General features: G+C 37.6%; 3 protein-coding genes across 3 annotated transcripts in view; 1 reads left to right on the top strand and 2 right to left on the bottom strand.

Annotated features, from left to right (window-relative positions):
* The window catches only part of LOC131440328 (allatostatin-A), a 120,053-nt gene that overhangs the window by 32,166 nt on the left and 72,858 nt on the right, over positions 1 to 15,029 (bottom strand). The gene's annotated exons all lie outside the window — the stretch shown is intronic.
* Positions 3,762 to 4,529, bottom strand: LOC131440329 (probable salivary secreted peptide). The gene is made up of 2 exons (XM_058611506.1): positions 4,261 to 4,529; positions 3,762 to 4,195 (listed from the first exon to the last, which is right to left on the bottom strand). The coding sequence occupies exons 1-2, from the start codon at positions 4,438 to 4,440 to the stop codon at positions 4,022 to 4,024; spliced, it is 354 nt and encodes a 117-aa protein (XP_058467489.1). The 5' UTR covers positions 4,441 to 4,529; the 3' UTR covers positions 3,762 to 4,021.
* LOC131440325 (uncharacterized) overlaps positions 6,008 to 15,029 on the top strand; it is a 233,637-nt gene continuing 224,615 nt past the window's right edge. Inside the window, exon 1 of the mRNA XM_058611496.1 lies at positions 6,008 to 6,084. Coding sequence (XP_058467479.1) covers positions 6,023 to 6,084 — 62 coding nt within the window. The 5' untranslated portion in view covers positions 6,008 to 6,022. The remainder of the gene's footprint in view (positions 6,085 to 15,029) is intronic.

Raw genomic sequence — 15,029 nt, 5'->3', positions numbered from 1 at the left:
CATAGGATGACATCATTATGGTACACTGAGATTGACTCGTGGAAACATAGGTTAATTCAAACCGATTTTTAACGGTGTACTGTTGAAATACTGAAATAATTCAGTTAAATATCTCCGAACTGATTGGCAGTTAAATTTTATTAATTCATCAGCGAATGGCTAAGTTATAAACATTCAAAACTATGATAGAAAAAGGTTACCCGGCTAGTTTTTTTTATTTGGTTTACATTGTCATTGAAGCGATGGAACTGCTGTACCGCGCAAATGATACACGGAAATTCTATGAGAAGTTGAACCGCTCACGTAGAGCCTTCACGCCACAGGCCGAAATGTGTAGAGATACCAGTGGTAACCTTCTCACGAACGAACGTGAACTTCAGAAGTGTCGTGAATACAACGTACCCACGCATCACCTATTCATTGACTTCAAAGCGGCATACGACACAATCGATCGAGACCAGCTATGGCAGATAATGCACGAATACGGTTTCCCGGATAAACTGACGCGATTGGTCAAAGCAACGATGGATAGAGTGATGTGCTACGTCCGAGTATCTGGGACGCTCTCGAGTCCCTTCGAATCTCGGAGAGGGCTACGTCAAGGTGATGGACTTTCTTGTATCTTGTTCATTATTGCCATGGAAGGTGTGATTCGAAGAGCGAGGATCGACACGAGTGGCACGATCTTCCGAAAGTCCGTACAACTTTTTGGCTTCGCTGACGACATTGATATTGTGACACGTAACCTTGAGAAGATGATGAAAACCTACATCGGACTGAAAGCTGAAGCTAGGCGTATCGGACTGGCCATAAATGCGTAGAAAACAAAATACATCAGAGGAAGAGGCTCGAGAGAAGAAACACTACGTCTCCCAATCACGAATTGCAACAGATACTAGGAGAACCACCTATCGTACGGACAGCTAAAATCGGACGTCTACGATGGGCTGGGCATGTCATAAGGATGTCGGACGGGAGCCCAGTGAAAATGGTTCTTGAATCTAATCCGACTGGTATAAGAAGAAGAGGAGCGCAGCGAGCAAGGTGGATCGATCAAGTGGAGGGTGATCTCAAAAGCATCCGTGCCTTGAGTGGCTGGCGACGAAAAACAACCATATTGTGATGGTCTGTAACATTATATCCAACAATGCACAAAAGATAAACACTTTCACGTTGAAAATCCCAAAAAAACGTCAACTTATTTAAGGTAATAAATTTCAAATTACGTTAAGTATTTTTACGTCATGATTCATTTGACGAACCCCCGATTATTACTTAAATGGAGGTTTGGGTGTAATATTTGAAGTTTTTTTAGATTTAGTCAATTTTCGCTGTTCAACAACTCTATGCACTTTGAACTTTTTATACTTTTTTTAATCATTCTTCAAAAATTATCGTTGATTGACTACCTTATAAACCTTAAAATGATGGATTCTAGTAAATTTGTTGCACTGTTGACTATTCTTTTCATTGAAATAAAACTAGAAACTTTTCAAAAGTAGTAAATTTGCGCTGGTTGATAACTCTATGCACTTCAAAAGTATATAAATATAGTAAATTTTAAACTCTAAAGACTTGCTTTTTCAATCAATTATTGTTTTATATTTTATCAAAAATCGAAAAATTTTCGCCTTATGCATTTCTTTAAATGTTTAAATGTTGTGATTTTCGATCAATATTTACTTCCATTTCCATTCAATTCATGTTTGAAAATTTTTAAAAAGTTGCGAATTTTGATTGGCAACCCTAACCCGCGATAGTTTATTGACATTGATCATTTCATAGAACAGTATCGAAATGAAAACAGTCACTAATGATGCCGTTATGGATTTCTTCATGAACCAGAAATGAAATTCGCTCCGAAAAGAAAATGCAACCGATCCTATTAGGTTTTACACAATGACGACACAAATGAACTGAAGATGAATCAAGTTCATCTTTGACAGCTGCCGGTTGTTTGTTTTTTTTTCTGTAACTGTTTAGTGTGAGGCAGAGATGCCAGATATTTTCATAGAAAATCTGTATTGCTATGTATAAAAAATCTGTATTTATCTGTATTCACTTATAAAATGAAATTCTTACAATAAAATGATGCCAAAAGATGTTATTCCAAAAGATTGTGGTTGTAGGTAAATAGATTCAATCAGTCATTGCTGCGCACACAAAAATATTCAACAACGAAATTTCATAGTTTTTTATTTTTATTTTTTTATCCACAACAATTGAAATGTAATTCCATATATTTATCTAGTAAAATTTCATGATGCCATTATTTCCTTGAATATCAGTTCAATTTTTTTTCAAATTATAATATATAATTTCACAACAGATTTCCATATTAATTTGTGATTTGTCCGTTGATTGAAAAACTTTTATTTCATCACTGGAATCAAATACTAAAACATAGCTTAGACAGAAAAGTTTAATTTTTCTTTCTTACTTTTTGTGAGATCTGTATAAATCTGTATTAAATTGAGGAAATCTGTATAAAATCTGTACTCTGTATTAAATCTGTATGAGCATGTAAAAATCTGTATAATACAGATAAATCTGTATAAATGGCATCTCTGGTGTGAGGCGACTTGAAATTTTTAAACTCAAAGGATGAACCTCTGATGAACTTTTAAACTGTAAAGAAACCACCGGCGACTGTAGAAAAAAGTTCATTCAGTTCGTTTGTGAGGTTATGTCATGTTCGTGTAAAACCTAATTAGGTTTTGCACGAACATGCCATAACCTCACAAAATGAACTTTTTTTGACAGTCGACGTGTACTTGTTTACAGTTTATAAGTTCATCGTTGGAATGTAAAAATTGCAAGTCGCTTCACACTCAACTGATTCATACATATATCACTCCTTGAAGCTGGAAACACATACAGGGCAATCTTTTTATTTATTTTCTCTGTAGATTCCGTTTTTAACAGGCACTTTTTCGTCATTTTTCAATTTTTAACATGCAGTCGCAAAACAAAACAAGTACACTGCAACTGTCAAAGATGAACTTGATTCATCGGCAGTTCATTTGTGTCGTCATCGTGCAAAACCTAATTGATGACTATCATTCTTTCGTTGCATTCATCGTCCAATACGAGTAAGACTGTCGCCACTACATTCATCTAGCGCTCGCTAATGACTGTCACATGCGACATTCATCTGTGGGATTCGCGCGACGTTCATATAGGACTGCCCAGATAGCAAGCATCGTGAAAGTTATCATCCACACGAAATTCATAGCAAACATCTACAGTCTTAGGAAACAACTTGTGAATTCCATTTTTAACTGTCGCGTGAAGGAACCAAACGGAAACGCATCACTGCCCCTGGTTAAGCCGTTATTAGCGAATACATAATTCTATACAAAACATTCATTTGTTAACCTGTTTCATGAAAAGGATCTACCATATGCAATACATGGAACTTGGCTTCAGTGATTGCTGATTATATGCTACTAATATTTTCAAACTCCGCAAAAGAAAATAGACGCAGTAGCAATTGATCTATCACGTAATCCAATGAGAGTGTCTCTGTGTTTACTTTCTCTTCTGTCAATAAGCCCTTAATTTTCACGTTTACTTACAAAATATTCGTGTAGAATGAAAGACAATATTTCCATTTTGCTAACAGTACTAAATGTGTAACGAACATTTGTATAATAACGCAGATATAGACGAAAGAGAATCTGTCAATTGAATTTAGAACCTTTTGGAATTGTTACGCCAACTTGATCAAGGAGATGAGTTAAAAAATTAGAACAACCCTATGCGTTGTTTACAGTGTTATCTTTTATCTCGTTTGTTTTTGTTATAAGATCTAAGAATCAAGCAACGAAATGCGCTTTACGTGATGACCAATTCGATGCTACTTTTAACTGATAAGCGTACATTCGATCTACATTTATTTTCAGCCAATTTAATTACACCCAAACTGCTGACATCTCGGAGAAATAAAACACTCAAGCCGGTAGTCGGTTTGCCATGACTGATTCGTGTTCCTTTCCACTTCTTGTCTTTATGGCCGAAATTAGCGACCATAAATCTCCACAATAAAGTTGAATCCATTGCCCCGCTGAGATTTCAGATGAATCTTTGTTTGGTTAAAACCGATGCCACCAGATAGCAAACTTGCGTAGCCTCCCTTGCCGTTGATGTACTGGTCGGTGATGTTAATGGCCGAGATGTTGCGACCCAACTGACCCTAGAAATGCGAATTCATTTGGTTGACATTTCTTTACTTACTATAGGTTCCGAATCAGGACATACCTTCAACGGATACACTAGATCCATGGTCTTCACTTGCAGCATCGACGAGGATTTGATGGCGATCGTGCGATTCAGCAGGACATCGTACGGGCCTCGGTATCCCCAGATGTAGTTGTGACTCTGGGTTACAACCAGGGCACCAAGTGAGATCAATACGGCGGCTAGAACCAGTGACTTCATCTTACCGACACTCGTGGATTGATGCTGTAGTGCAGCTAATATTCACGTTTGTCTATTCCAGTGCGAACTGATATCGGAAGTGAGAAAGTAAGCTCGTTTTATAGCATGAGCAATAAATTAGCTGTACTTTTTCTTGAGGTTCGCACTCGACCTTATCTTATCTTGCCTCAGTGGTATATCGTGAATGCCGGTATCAGCCAAATTGCTTGCAGATTTCCAGGTTTTCAGATGTGAATGGAAACAACTATTTATTTGGAGTAGCAACCTTGTTTACCGTTGGAATCATAACTCACATGACATTTCGTGTTATTGGGGTAATGGAAGTATGCGGATGAATCATTCCGACCGGAACCACGCGTCAAGTACAGAAGAGTGAAATCGTGCTATTCGTAATCGCAAATATTTTACTTTGAGGAGAATACAATTACAAATCGCTGTTACCAATCCGTCTTGCTTCTGAGATATCTGACGGAAACGGGAAATCACATCACGAGATAATTTTCGGTATATTTCGGAAGATAATAGAATACAATGCTTCAATCAGCATACAAATAATGAGTTCATTGATTGCTTACTTATTCGACGAAAATGTTATTTTATTGTGAAATTATATTTGAAATAAATCGAAGTATCGTTAGTATTCTCGTCTAGGAATATTAAGAATTATCCTTTTACTTTTATTTTCTGTCACATTTGGTTTAATTTTTTCATGCTTTTATTGTTAAGTATATCTTTGTGATTATGTAATGCTAGTAAGCAGTTGCGACGCATCATCTAATATAGGCTTGTGAGAAGTGATATTTTGCTAGTTTCTCCGTAGCGGTTTCCGGATGAACTGGTGGTTTTCGGATAAAAAGGTCAAAGCAACGATGAATTGAGTGCTACGTCGGAATATCTGAGACGCTCTCGAGATCGCTCGAGTGTACTATGGACAGGAGCGACGAGGGCTACGGCAAGATTGTGAACTTTCATGTCTCTCGTTTAATATTGCGTTAGAAATTGTGATAGATCGAGGATACCCACGAGTGCTAGCATCTTCCGAAAGTCTCTATACGACGTTGATATTGTTACACATTACTTTGAGATGATGGTGGAAACATACATCGGACTTAAAGCCAAAGCTGGGTGGCTCGGAGTGGCTATAAATGTGTCGAGAACCAAATACATGAGTTGAACAGGTTCTAGAGAAGAAACACCACGCCTATCATCTTGACTATTGATAAATGACGTCGATATCGAGGTGGTTGAAGAGCTTGTGACACCAGCAGAGGAATACAGAGGCATATTTTAGCAGATAACGCATATGATTGACTCAGAAAAACCCTTCGATCGATAAAAGTACGAAATTGGACGGCTACGAAAGACTGGTTAGTCGTTAGGATGTTGGACGACAATCTATAACGAATAGAAGAATGTTGCGGATTTGAGTCTCGCCTTGGAGTTACTTTTTCGTAAATGTTCGTTTCTGCTGTTTTATTTATCAGTCTTTTTTAATTTGACTCTCTTTCAATGCTGATAAAAATTCAAAAGTTTTCTCTTGTTCTAATGTAGTGATTTCGGGTACAAAGCATTTAAGATCACGATGGAACGCTCATCGAAGACGAGGACGATTATAATCACCTACAGAACGACCAAAAACGGCAGGTAAGTATGCCTAAATACGGAAAAAGTTATACACAGAATCAACATAAACTTTAATAGATATGCTAAATCTCATTTGATTGGCACAATGACACTAAAATGAAATGTAGATGATACTTTCAGTTAAAGAAGTCAAATCGATAGGAAAATTTTTAATTACTTTACCTCTTAACGATTTTTTATAAAAACGGGCAAATACATTTGAAAAATCATAGTGGAAGAAAAAGTTTTTGCTCTGAGGTGGTAATGATCTTAATTTATTGTACGTAAACTAACGTTTATTAAGAATGGAGCATTATATTTGGTTCAATGGGCGATCTAATGCTGTGTTTCACAGCTAGAGTTATCTGTCAAAATACAAGGGAAGTCTAATTTCCACTTGTAAAGTCATTTATAACTTATTTACAACGTTGTTCAAGCGAAATGTTAATTTTAGTGTGAGAAAAATCATTTTCCACCTCTGTTCTTTTTGCATCATCCGAGATTCTGTTTTTAACGATTAAAATTTCCAATACCAATTTTACATCATGAAATGTTACTTGAAGCACCGTACAGAAGCGCAAGCCGAACCAAATATGCGATATTATGATGAGAAATAGTGTTTTAACCGTCTCCTCTAGCGTTCAAAATAACCTGAACCGAACCGAAACAAATTTCGGATCTCGATATTTTTCTGCATATCATCTTATAAAATCGAAAATGAATACACGAAACAAATGAAAATTAATTTTCTTACATTTTCAAATGAACAGTTCTTGTAACAGATCCTAAAATTCTACAATATAATTGAAATGATATGAGTTCCTCATAAGAGTCCGTGTAAAATTCAATTGTCATCCTAAGGAAGGTTCAAATAATGAAACTTAGATGGCGCGTCAGTGTAAACTAGTTTTACGTTAGATTGTCAATACTATTTTTCAAATGCTCTGTCTAACCTTACCCAATTTCACACATTTCTGATAATTTTCCATGTTTAATCATAGTTTACACTGAATAAAAGTAGTAGTAATCACTTTGAAATCGATTTTCTTCTACTCCGAGTTTACTTTGATTGCTTTTATTTTCTTGGTTCCATTTCTCATTAGCAGGTGTCGCTACCGGCAATTCAGTTTCGCGGCAATGTGCCGATAACTATTAGCATTGCAATGAGCTAAGCACGCAGGAATCTTTCCACATACCAAACATCATTCAAACTCGCATTATAAAGTCGTTGGTCTAGCAAAATCATATAAAATATCAATTAAATTTTGTAATTTATTATTTCTACTTTCATTTTAAAATTTGATTAATTCACATTTTATTATGAGGCCGTTTTTTCAACCGATTTCGGAGTACCACCTGTCGTTGTGCCGGGAGCGGGTCATTTCGCCGAAGCCGTTTCGCCGAATGCCATTTCGCCGAAAGTCGTTTCGCCGAATATATCATTTCGCGGAAAGTCGTTGCGCCGAATAGGCCATTTCGCCGAAAGGGTCATTTAGCCGAAAGGGTCATTTAGTCGAAAGGGAAGACGGCCGACCCGCCGTCGAAAGCATACAATCCTGTAATCGCCTCGTTTGTCCAGTCTACTCAAAGCTAGGTTTCTTTGCTTTAGTTACACGACATCACACGAATCAAATCGATGTGGCGAAACCGCATTAGATATTTTTTCATTTAGTAAACGGAAAATACCACATACATATACTTGGTAGATACATCTATGCAATTGTTTTGATGCTTAATGGCTAGTAGTCAATAACAGTGCGGTAAAATTTCATTTTCAATCGAATAATATAATATGAAAATGAAATTTATGGCCGCTGACAGTCAGCATATCCCTACTAATTCATTTGACTTTTGCTGCCATTTTCAAGTGAAGCTCCCGGAATTCATCGTCAGTTGATTAATCGTACCTAGTCATTTGAAGTTTTGTTTGCTCAGTTTCGAGTGCCAAGTAGTCTACCTGCTTCAACGCCTTCGCTCTTGGTAGTAAGCAAATTCGAACGAAGAGAATTATAAATGGAGTAAAGTATTAAAAATGAAAACTAAAGGAGGAAACAATTAATTTATGTGTATTCTGTGATTGATATTTCAGCTATCTGGTTTGTCTTTCATCTATTATCTTGAACCAATTCGAATGTTTACATGAACCTCATTTGAAGGCCGCTCTCACACTATTGAAAGAGATATTTTGACATTTCAAGAGATCAACTGACGGTGGTTAAACTGAGCCTCGATTGAAGAGAAACGAGTGATGAATTGAATGCTGCCCGTTCGGGCCGTCAGCAAACATTGTGTGTGTCAGAGAGTGAAATTTACTGCATTAGAGAGATCGTCAATGTGTTCCACATTCAGTTTCAATTGAATTGAATGAAGTTTTACAGCACTGGTCAATAAGTTTCCTTGGAAACTCCATTCTGAGGTTCATGAATCAATCTTTATTCAAGAAGTACAATTGTAGGTCAACAAACCGGCGTTAACGTATTATAATTCATTTGTGTTTATTTTAAATCAATTCCAATTATAATATTAAGACAATTGCAGGAATCGGCGAAATGATATTCGGCGGAGTGGCCAATTCGGCGATATGGCTTTCGGCGAAATGACCCTGATCCGTTGTGCGAAGACAGTTAAATCCGAAGGTGATTTAATCGAATATTTGAATTCTAGTAACCATAGAAAGCGTGAAAAAGCGTAGTGATTCTCCCTGAAAATCTAAAATTGGTCTGCAGGAAACACAACCGCGAATATTAAAATATTCTTCAGTAGTGATGTATCATCTTGCGGTCCCCATGTCTTGTTTACAGCAATGCGAATAGGAAACAGGATACTGGTGAGATCGTTTCTTGAAGGTATTTAATATTTTTTCTTATCAACAATACCTTATTATATTCCTCTTTATCCGGGGATTGCTCAATCAATGGACAATCTAAGACATATGTGTATATTGTTTAGACTGCGATTAGGATTAGGCACATTTGGTATTTTAAAATGTGTTTTTTAAGAGCTTGCTGAAATAATCATTTTTTATTTTAATAGATAATTTCTTGGTATATAACATTTACATGAGATTTTGGGCACATGGCCGCCACGACTATTTTTCACTAAGATCATTCTGGAGGTCCGATTTTCGAACACCTTTTCAAGCATTTGAGGGCATATTTCAGCAATGATACGTTGAATATTGGTTTCCAAAGCATCGATCGTTGCTGGTTTATCCACGTAAACCAATGAATTAACCCCACAAAAAAAACAAATGGCGTTATATCACACGAACGCGAAGACCAATTCACCGGTCCATTTTTCGAAATATTGTATATTGGTTGAAATATTCTTTCAATATGTCGATTGGTTCGGCCGCAGTATGACAAGTGGAATCATCGTGTTGAAATCAAATTTCGTCCACATCTATATCTTGACGATTTGGCAACAAAATCATTGATCATGATTCTGTATCGATTTCCATTCAATGTAACGCTTCGTTTTTCCTCATTTTTGAAGAAGTAAGGACCGATGATTCCACCAGCCCCATCACAGTTTTAATCAAACACTGATTTTGAAAACAAATTTCAACAATTTGGAAGCGTTGTTCTGGATTTTACCTATTCATGATGATTTGCCAAATAATACTGAGTACAGACGTCACTTTACACTGTCAAAGCAATTTTCAGACAATAGAGTAATCCCAATTGAAAAAAAAACCGACCTCCTGTCAGACGCTACCTTAATGAGATCAAAATCGGAACTTCAAAATCAGCTGATTGTAACGTAAACAATCAGCAATGCAATTGTTTTACGGTTTACCTCGTTTAGTGAATTTTGGGTCGAGTCTCTCAAAATAATTCGTCGGTTTATCTAAAATACAGCAGACAGTGTTTTGGGATATCAAGTGCAGGAGATTTTCACAATTTGAGGATCGCGATGAGTATCAAAACATTGCAGTGTTTGGGGCTCAAACCGCAAGGGGCTCAACGTAATCAGTGTACTTTCAAATGGCTGGTGCTCACATACCGGTGTCAGATGGCTGAAAAAAAACAAACCTCCCAAAAACACCCGTTGTTATTTTAAATAAGGAATAAATATCAATATAATGTCGTAGGCATTGTTGTTCGATTGATCTTGATCGAGTGATATATTGCCAGTAATATGGCTGCCGGAGTTTTATGAGTTTCGAAAGGTAGTCGTTTCATACATCGTATTTTAGTAGGAGTCGGTTACCCAGAAAAATTAATACATAATAATATAAAAATTAATATCTTATTATATATTAAAATCTGATAGTTCAGTAAATATTTTCTCTATTATCAAAAATACCCCTCCTTGAGAACATTTATCGTTTTTTGACAGTCCGAAGAAAACCTTTCAAAAAGTGTCAGTTTCAGATCTTTTGATAAAATCACTTCTGTGTCTTCTTGAGATTCCGCTTGACGATGCCATAGTTATATTCTATACTTTTACAATCAATAGATCAACTAGTTTTTAGTTTGGTGCACGTTTGTAGTCGACACTCCCATCTTTTTTGCGACATCTCAGACGAAGAATCTTGAAAAAGCAGGTTTCTTTTTTTATCGTTACGATTCCTCTCGACAAAGTTTCCCTTCTTGGTTGTTGACAAACGTTCTCCAAACATTGTTATTACGATGATGACAGTTTACTTGGCCACATTCGGAAATTTGGTCAACTTGATGTGCGATTAGTTTGAATTTTTGTTATGCGCGAGCAAAATTTTGACGCGATGGTCATCTTGCTTTGATGCCATTCCCACAACTGAAGAGTAAATATCATAATCAAGCAGCGCGGGATGATGATACACATGCACATCTTCCAAAAGCGATGTGTGTGTTGTTTTTTTTAATGCACGATGAAACTTATGCATCAAGTTGAAGTTGACCAAACATAGGGCAACAAATCTTAACACTGATTAAGCACATTAGTAATATTTAAGCGACGATACGACCTGCCACTCGTCTATCGAAACTGTATCGCAAATTTAACTACCCCTCAGTAACTGGTAATGTCAAAACGAAATCGCCTGAAAAACTATTGAAACTGGCAACACAAGTTTATAGACTATTGATTTTTAATAACAGTTACCACAACCTTGGTTACTGCATATTGGAGACTTGGGAAATGTAAACAAAACAAACTGCCTCCAGTGGAATTATCATTTAGTTTAATCGGATACAGGTCTTCGTTAAGGCTAGCTGATGCTCGTACATATTAAAAATGACTTCCAGACAATTCAATATTCATGGATGTGTGTTAAATAGTTCAACGTAACCGTACTTAGATCTATAATGACTATCTGCTATGTAAATGAGTTTTTAAATGGTGTTAAGTTTTGCAGTCATTCAATCCATCATTGCAAAATTTTTTATCAGTCCGATCATCAGAATTTAGTATTGAAAGCATATTTCTTATTTTCTAATGACTTTCTAAAGTGAAACCATTTCAATTCGCCCCTTGTTCCAAATCGTTCAACCCTCGTTGCTAATTAGCATACATGTTGTGAAACGCTGTTTTATTTTGGAAAATCCTCTACTTCTACTCTCAGTATATTAGATCTGATCGAAATTATAGGTTTTGAAGTGCACATCGAAAGCCTCCAGTGCAAACAGGTCTCCTTCAAATAATTTGATTATTTGTGTCTCAAACAGAAAACAGACTGTAACTACGATCTACCGTAAGGCTGCTGGAACTAGTTGAAGTAGTCGAATGTAAAGAGTGTCGGATACAATTTAACAATGAAGTCTCATTTTCATTTCGTGAAGACTGGTACTAACTTCCGAGTTGGTTGACAGTATGTTAAGCAAAAGAGATTTGTTTCGGAAACTCGACTGGATATTTCTAGAAAGGAAGACCATCATCATGGATGAGTTAGATGACTACACTGCAGATATAGCTAATGGGTAGCTGTGAATGATATATGATGACGCCTTTCTGTCGCAACACTACTTCTAGTACCAGATTTGGTTATTGTACTATTGTGGTCGGTGCAAATCTAAAAAGAATGTTGAAACAAAATTTAAATTCATATAAACGACTCACAACTTTCTCAAATGATTTGTTTATTTGTTATAGCGCTCCTTGGTAACTAGTCCATAGCAACTTAAACAGTGTTGCTCAAGAAAATTATTTTCATGATTATCGAGGCTATATTTATGGTAACTGGCGGTAAATCACTCACGAACAGTTTTTGTTTTTTTTCATTTGGTTTTGTTCGAAAATGCAAAGCTAGAGCAATACACGCCACCAGTGTTTTTCAATGAAAAACGCCAATAGTGATTTATTGATTCATGATTTTATTCACCGCAACAAGGCACATCAAAGGTGCACTGAAAGGATGCGGTCTAAACAGAACTATCATTGACGAATCGCAAAAGTTCCTTAAGTTTGCAGCAAAAAATCGAAAGTTGTTAATAACGAAGCACTGAAAAGGGGTTTAAATGATTTTTGTCCTTTAAATGTGAAAAAAAAATCATAGGCAACTCATGCTCATTTCTTCTAGTAGAGAACGAGACTCCCAAATGATGTTGGTTTCGAAACTGAAACCGTTGGTGCCATCTTTTACTGTCACAATGAAGTGCTTATACCAAATTAAAGAATTCTGACGTCAGCTTCTGTCAATGTCAACAGAACGACACCGTTCATTCGTGCCGTGACTATCGGATCGATCGGACGTAAATTCGGCTTTCTCCAATCGCGTGGTGAATTGTTTTATTCCGTTATCAAGGTCATTCCGTATTCTATTGTTTGCATCAGTGATAATTCGAATTAATCCGTTCTCAAGGCCGACTGTGAGCTTGTGTGAAGCAGCACTGCGTGCGGTACCGTTAGCCAGCGCCAGCGCTGGGCGCCGCGTATATATCGTTGTACATTAGAAACAGTGATAAATATATATAGTGATAAAAAGAGAAACGTTTCATTGGACAGTGTAGTGAGAGACAAAACAAAGTGCTTTTTCCTGAAAGAGGTTTTTTGCACTCTACTGGAAGGAATATTTACCCATTGCCTCGGACTGGGTATTGGCAGCCGTTCACCGTTTTGGAGCTTAAGCTAAGTAAAACTTTATTTTCTCTGTTGTGGTGGTATTAAACTTCAATTGCACCCCGAATCTGACCGCACGGACACAAGTCCGTGACATGACAGGCGATATCAAATTGCCTGACCTTCCCCTTGATGATCAGATGGATGCTTCAATAAATCGCGCATTAGAAGCTATCCCGATGGGCTTGCACTCTCGGCCGGACCGTATGCGGTTTACATCCGGACCAAAGCGAATGGTAAAAAATTGAACCTTCTAAAACTTTCTAATGACCTGTCCTCGCGATACAATACTGTACAAAAAATTGAAAAAGTACGCCCGGACAAGCTTAGGGTCTTGTTAGCCAGTGCAAAACAGGCTAATGAGATCGTTCAAAGTGAGAATTTCACGCGGGAGTATCGCGTATACGTACCAGCTCGCGAAGTCGAGATAGACGGCGTGATCACCGATCCGAGTCTGACTTGCGAGGACGTTCTTAAGCATGGGGCAGGCGGATTTAAAAACCCCCTACTCAAGAACGTTAAGATACTGGACTGCAAGCAATTGCGTTCAGTATCGACCGCTGAGGATGGGACTAAGTCCTATATCCCATCAGACTCGTATCGGGTGACTTTCGCTGGCTCGGCTTTGCCTAATTACGTCCTCCTGGACCGAGTTCGTTTACCTGTTCGTCTTTATGTACCGCGGGTCATGAACTGCACCAATTGCAAACAATTGGGACATACAGCATCCCATTGTTGCAATAAATCCCGGTGTATAAAGTGTGGAGGGAGTCATGCGGATAACTCCTGCAGTGGAGACAATGAAAAGTGTCTCTACTGTAAGGAGGGGCCGCATGACCTCTCTGATTGTCCCGTGTATAAATTGCGTAAGGATAAAATGAAGCGTTCACTCAAGCAACATTCCAAACGCTCATTTGCGGAAATGTTGAAATGTGCTACGCCACCTACCGAAAATCCTTACGCTTACTTGTCAACTGACGAGAGCGAATATGATGACCCCCTCGAAGGTACATCTTCGGCTGTCCCTCATAGCTCATCAATTAGAAAGAGAAGAAATAAATCCTCTCAAAAGCTCCCTAGTAAGGGTTCGAAGATGTCCTCTGATGGGTCTCGAAAAATTACAACAACTGGTAGTGATGGCAAAAAACAAGAGAAAAAAGCTCCAGGCCTTGGAAAATTAAATTCCGAGCAAGAATTTCCATCACTTCCTGGGACTTCAAAACCCCCGAAAGTCCCTAAAGATCAGTCAGAGAATTTACCAAATACTGGGTTTGTTAAATTCTCTGATATTGTGGACTGGATCATGTCTACTTTCAATATTTCTGAACCTCTTAAAAGCCTGATAATGGCTTTTATTCCTACAGTTAAAACATTCTTGAAGCAGTTGACTGCAAAATGGCCCCTTCTTTCAGCGATCGTATCCTTCGATGGCTAAGTCACCCACCGAGGTCACGGATACAATCACTGTTATACAGTGGAATTGTAGAAGTATCATCCCAAAAATAGATCCTTTCAAATTTCTAGTAAATAATCTAAAATGTGACGCATTTGCATTGTGCGAAACTTGGCTAACTTCTGAAATACCCTTAAACTTCCACGATTTTAACATTATTCGTCTGGATCGAGATGATCCCTATGGAGGAGTACTTTTAGGGATCAAAAAGTGCTATTCTTTCTATCGCATTAAGCTCCCCTCGATACCAGGTATTGAAGTTGTCGCATGTCATGTTACAATCAAAGGTAAGGACCTTTGCATTGCTTCCATCTACATTCCCCCAAGAGCCTCGGTTGGGCATCGGTGGCTCAGTGATATCGTAGAGCTCCTTCCTGCACCGACGTTGGTTTTAGGAGACTTTAACTCACACGGTACGGGATGGGGCTGTCTTCACGATGATAACAGATCAACTATGATCCATGATATCTGC

The sequence above is a fragment of the Malaya genurostris genome, chromosome 1, assembly GCF_030247185.1.
Source record: "Malaya genurostris strain Urasoe2022 chromosome 1, Malgen_1.1, whole genome shotgun sequence".
In the NCBI taxonomy this organism is placed as follows: domain Eukaryota; kingdom Metazoa; phylum Arthropoda; class Insecta; order Diptera; family Culicidae; genus Malaya; species Malaya genurostris.
This window is presented reverse-complemented; position numbering and strand designations above follow the sequence as displayed.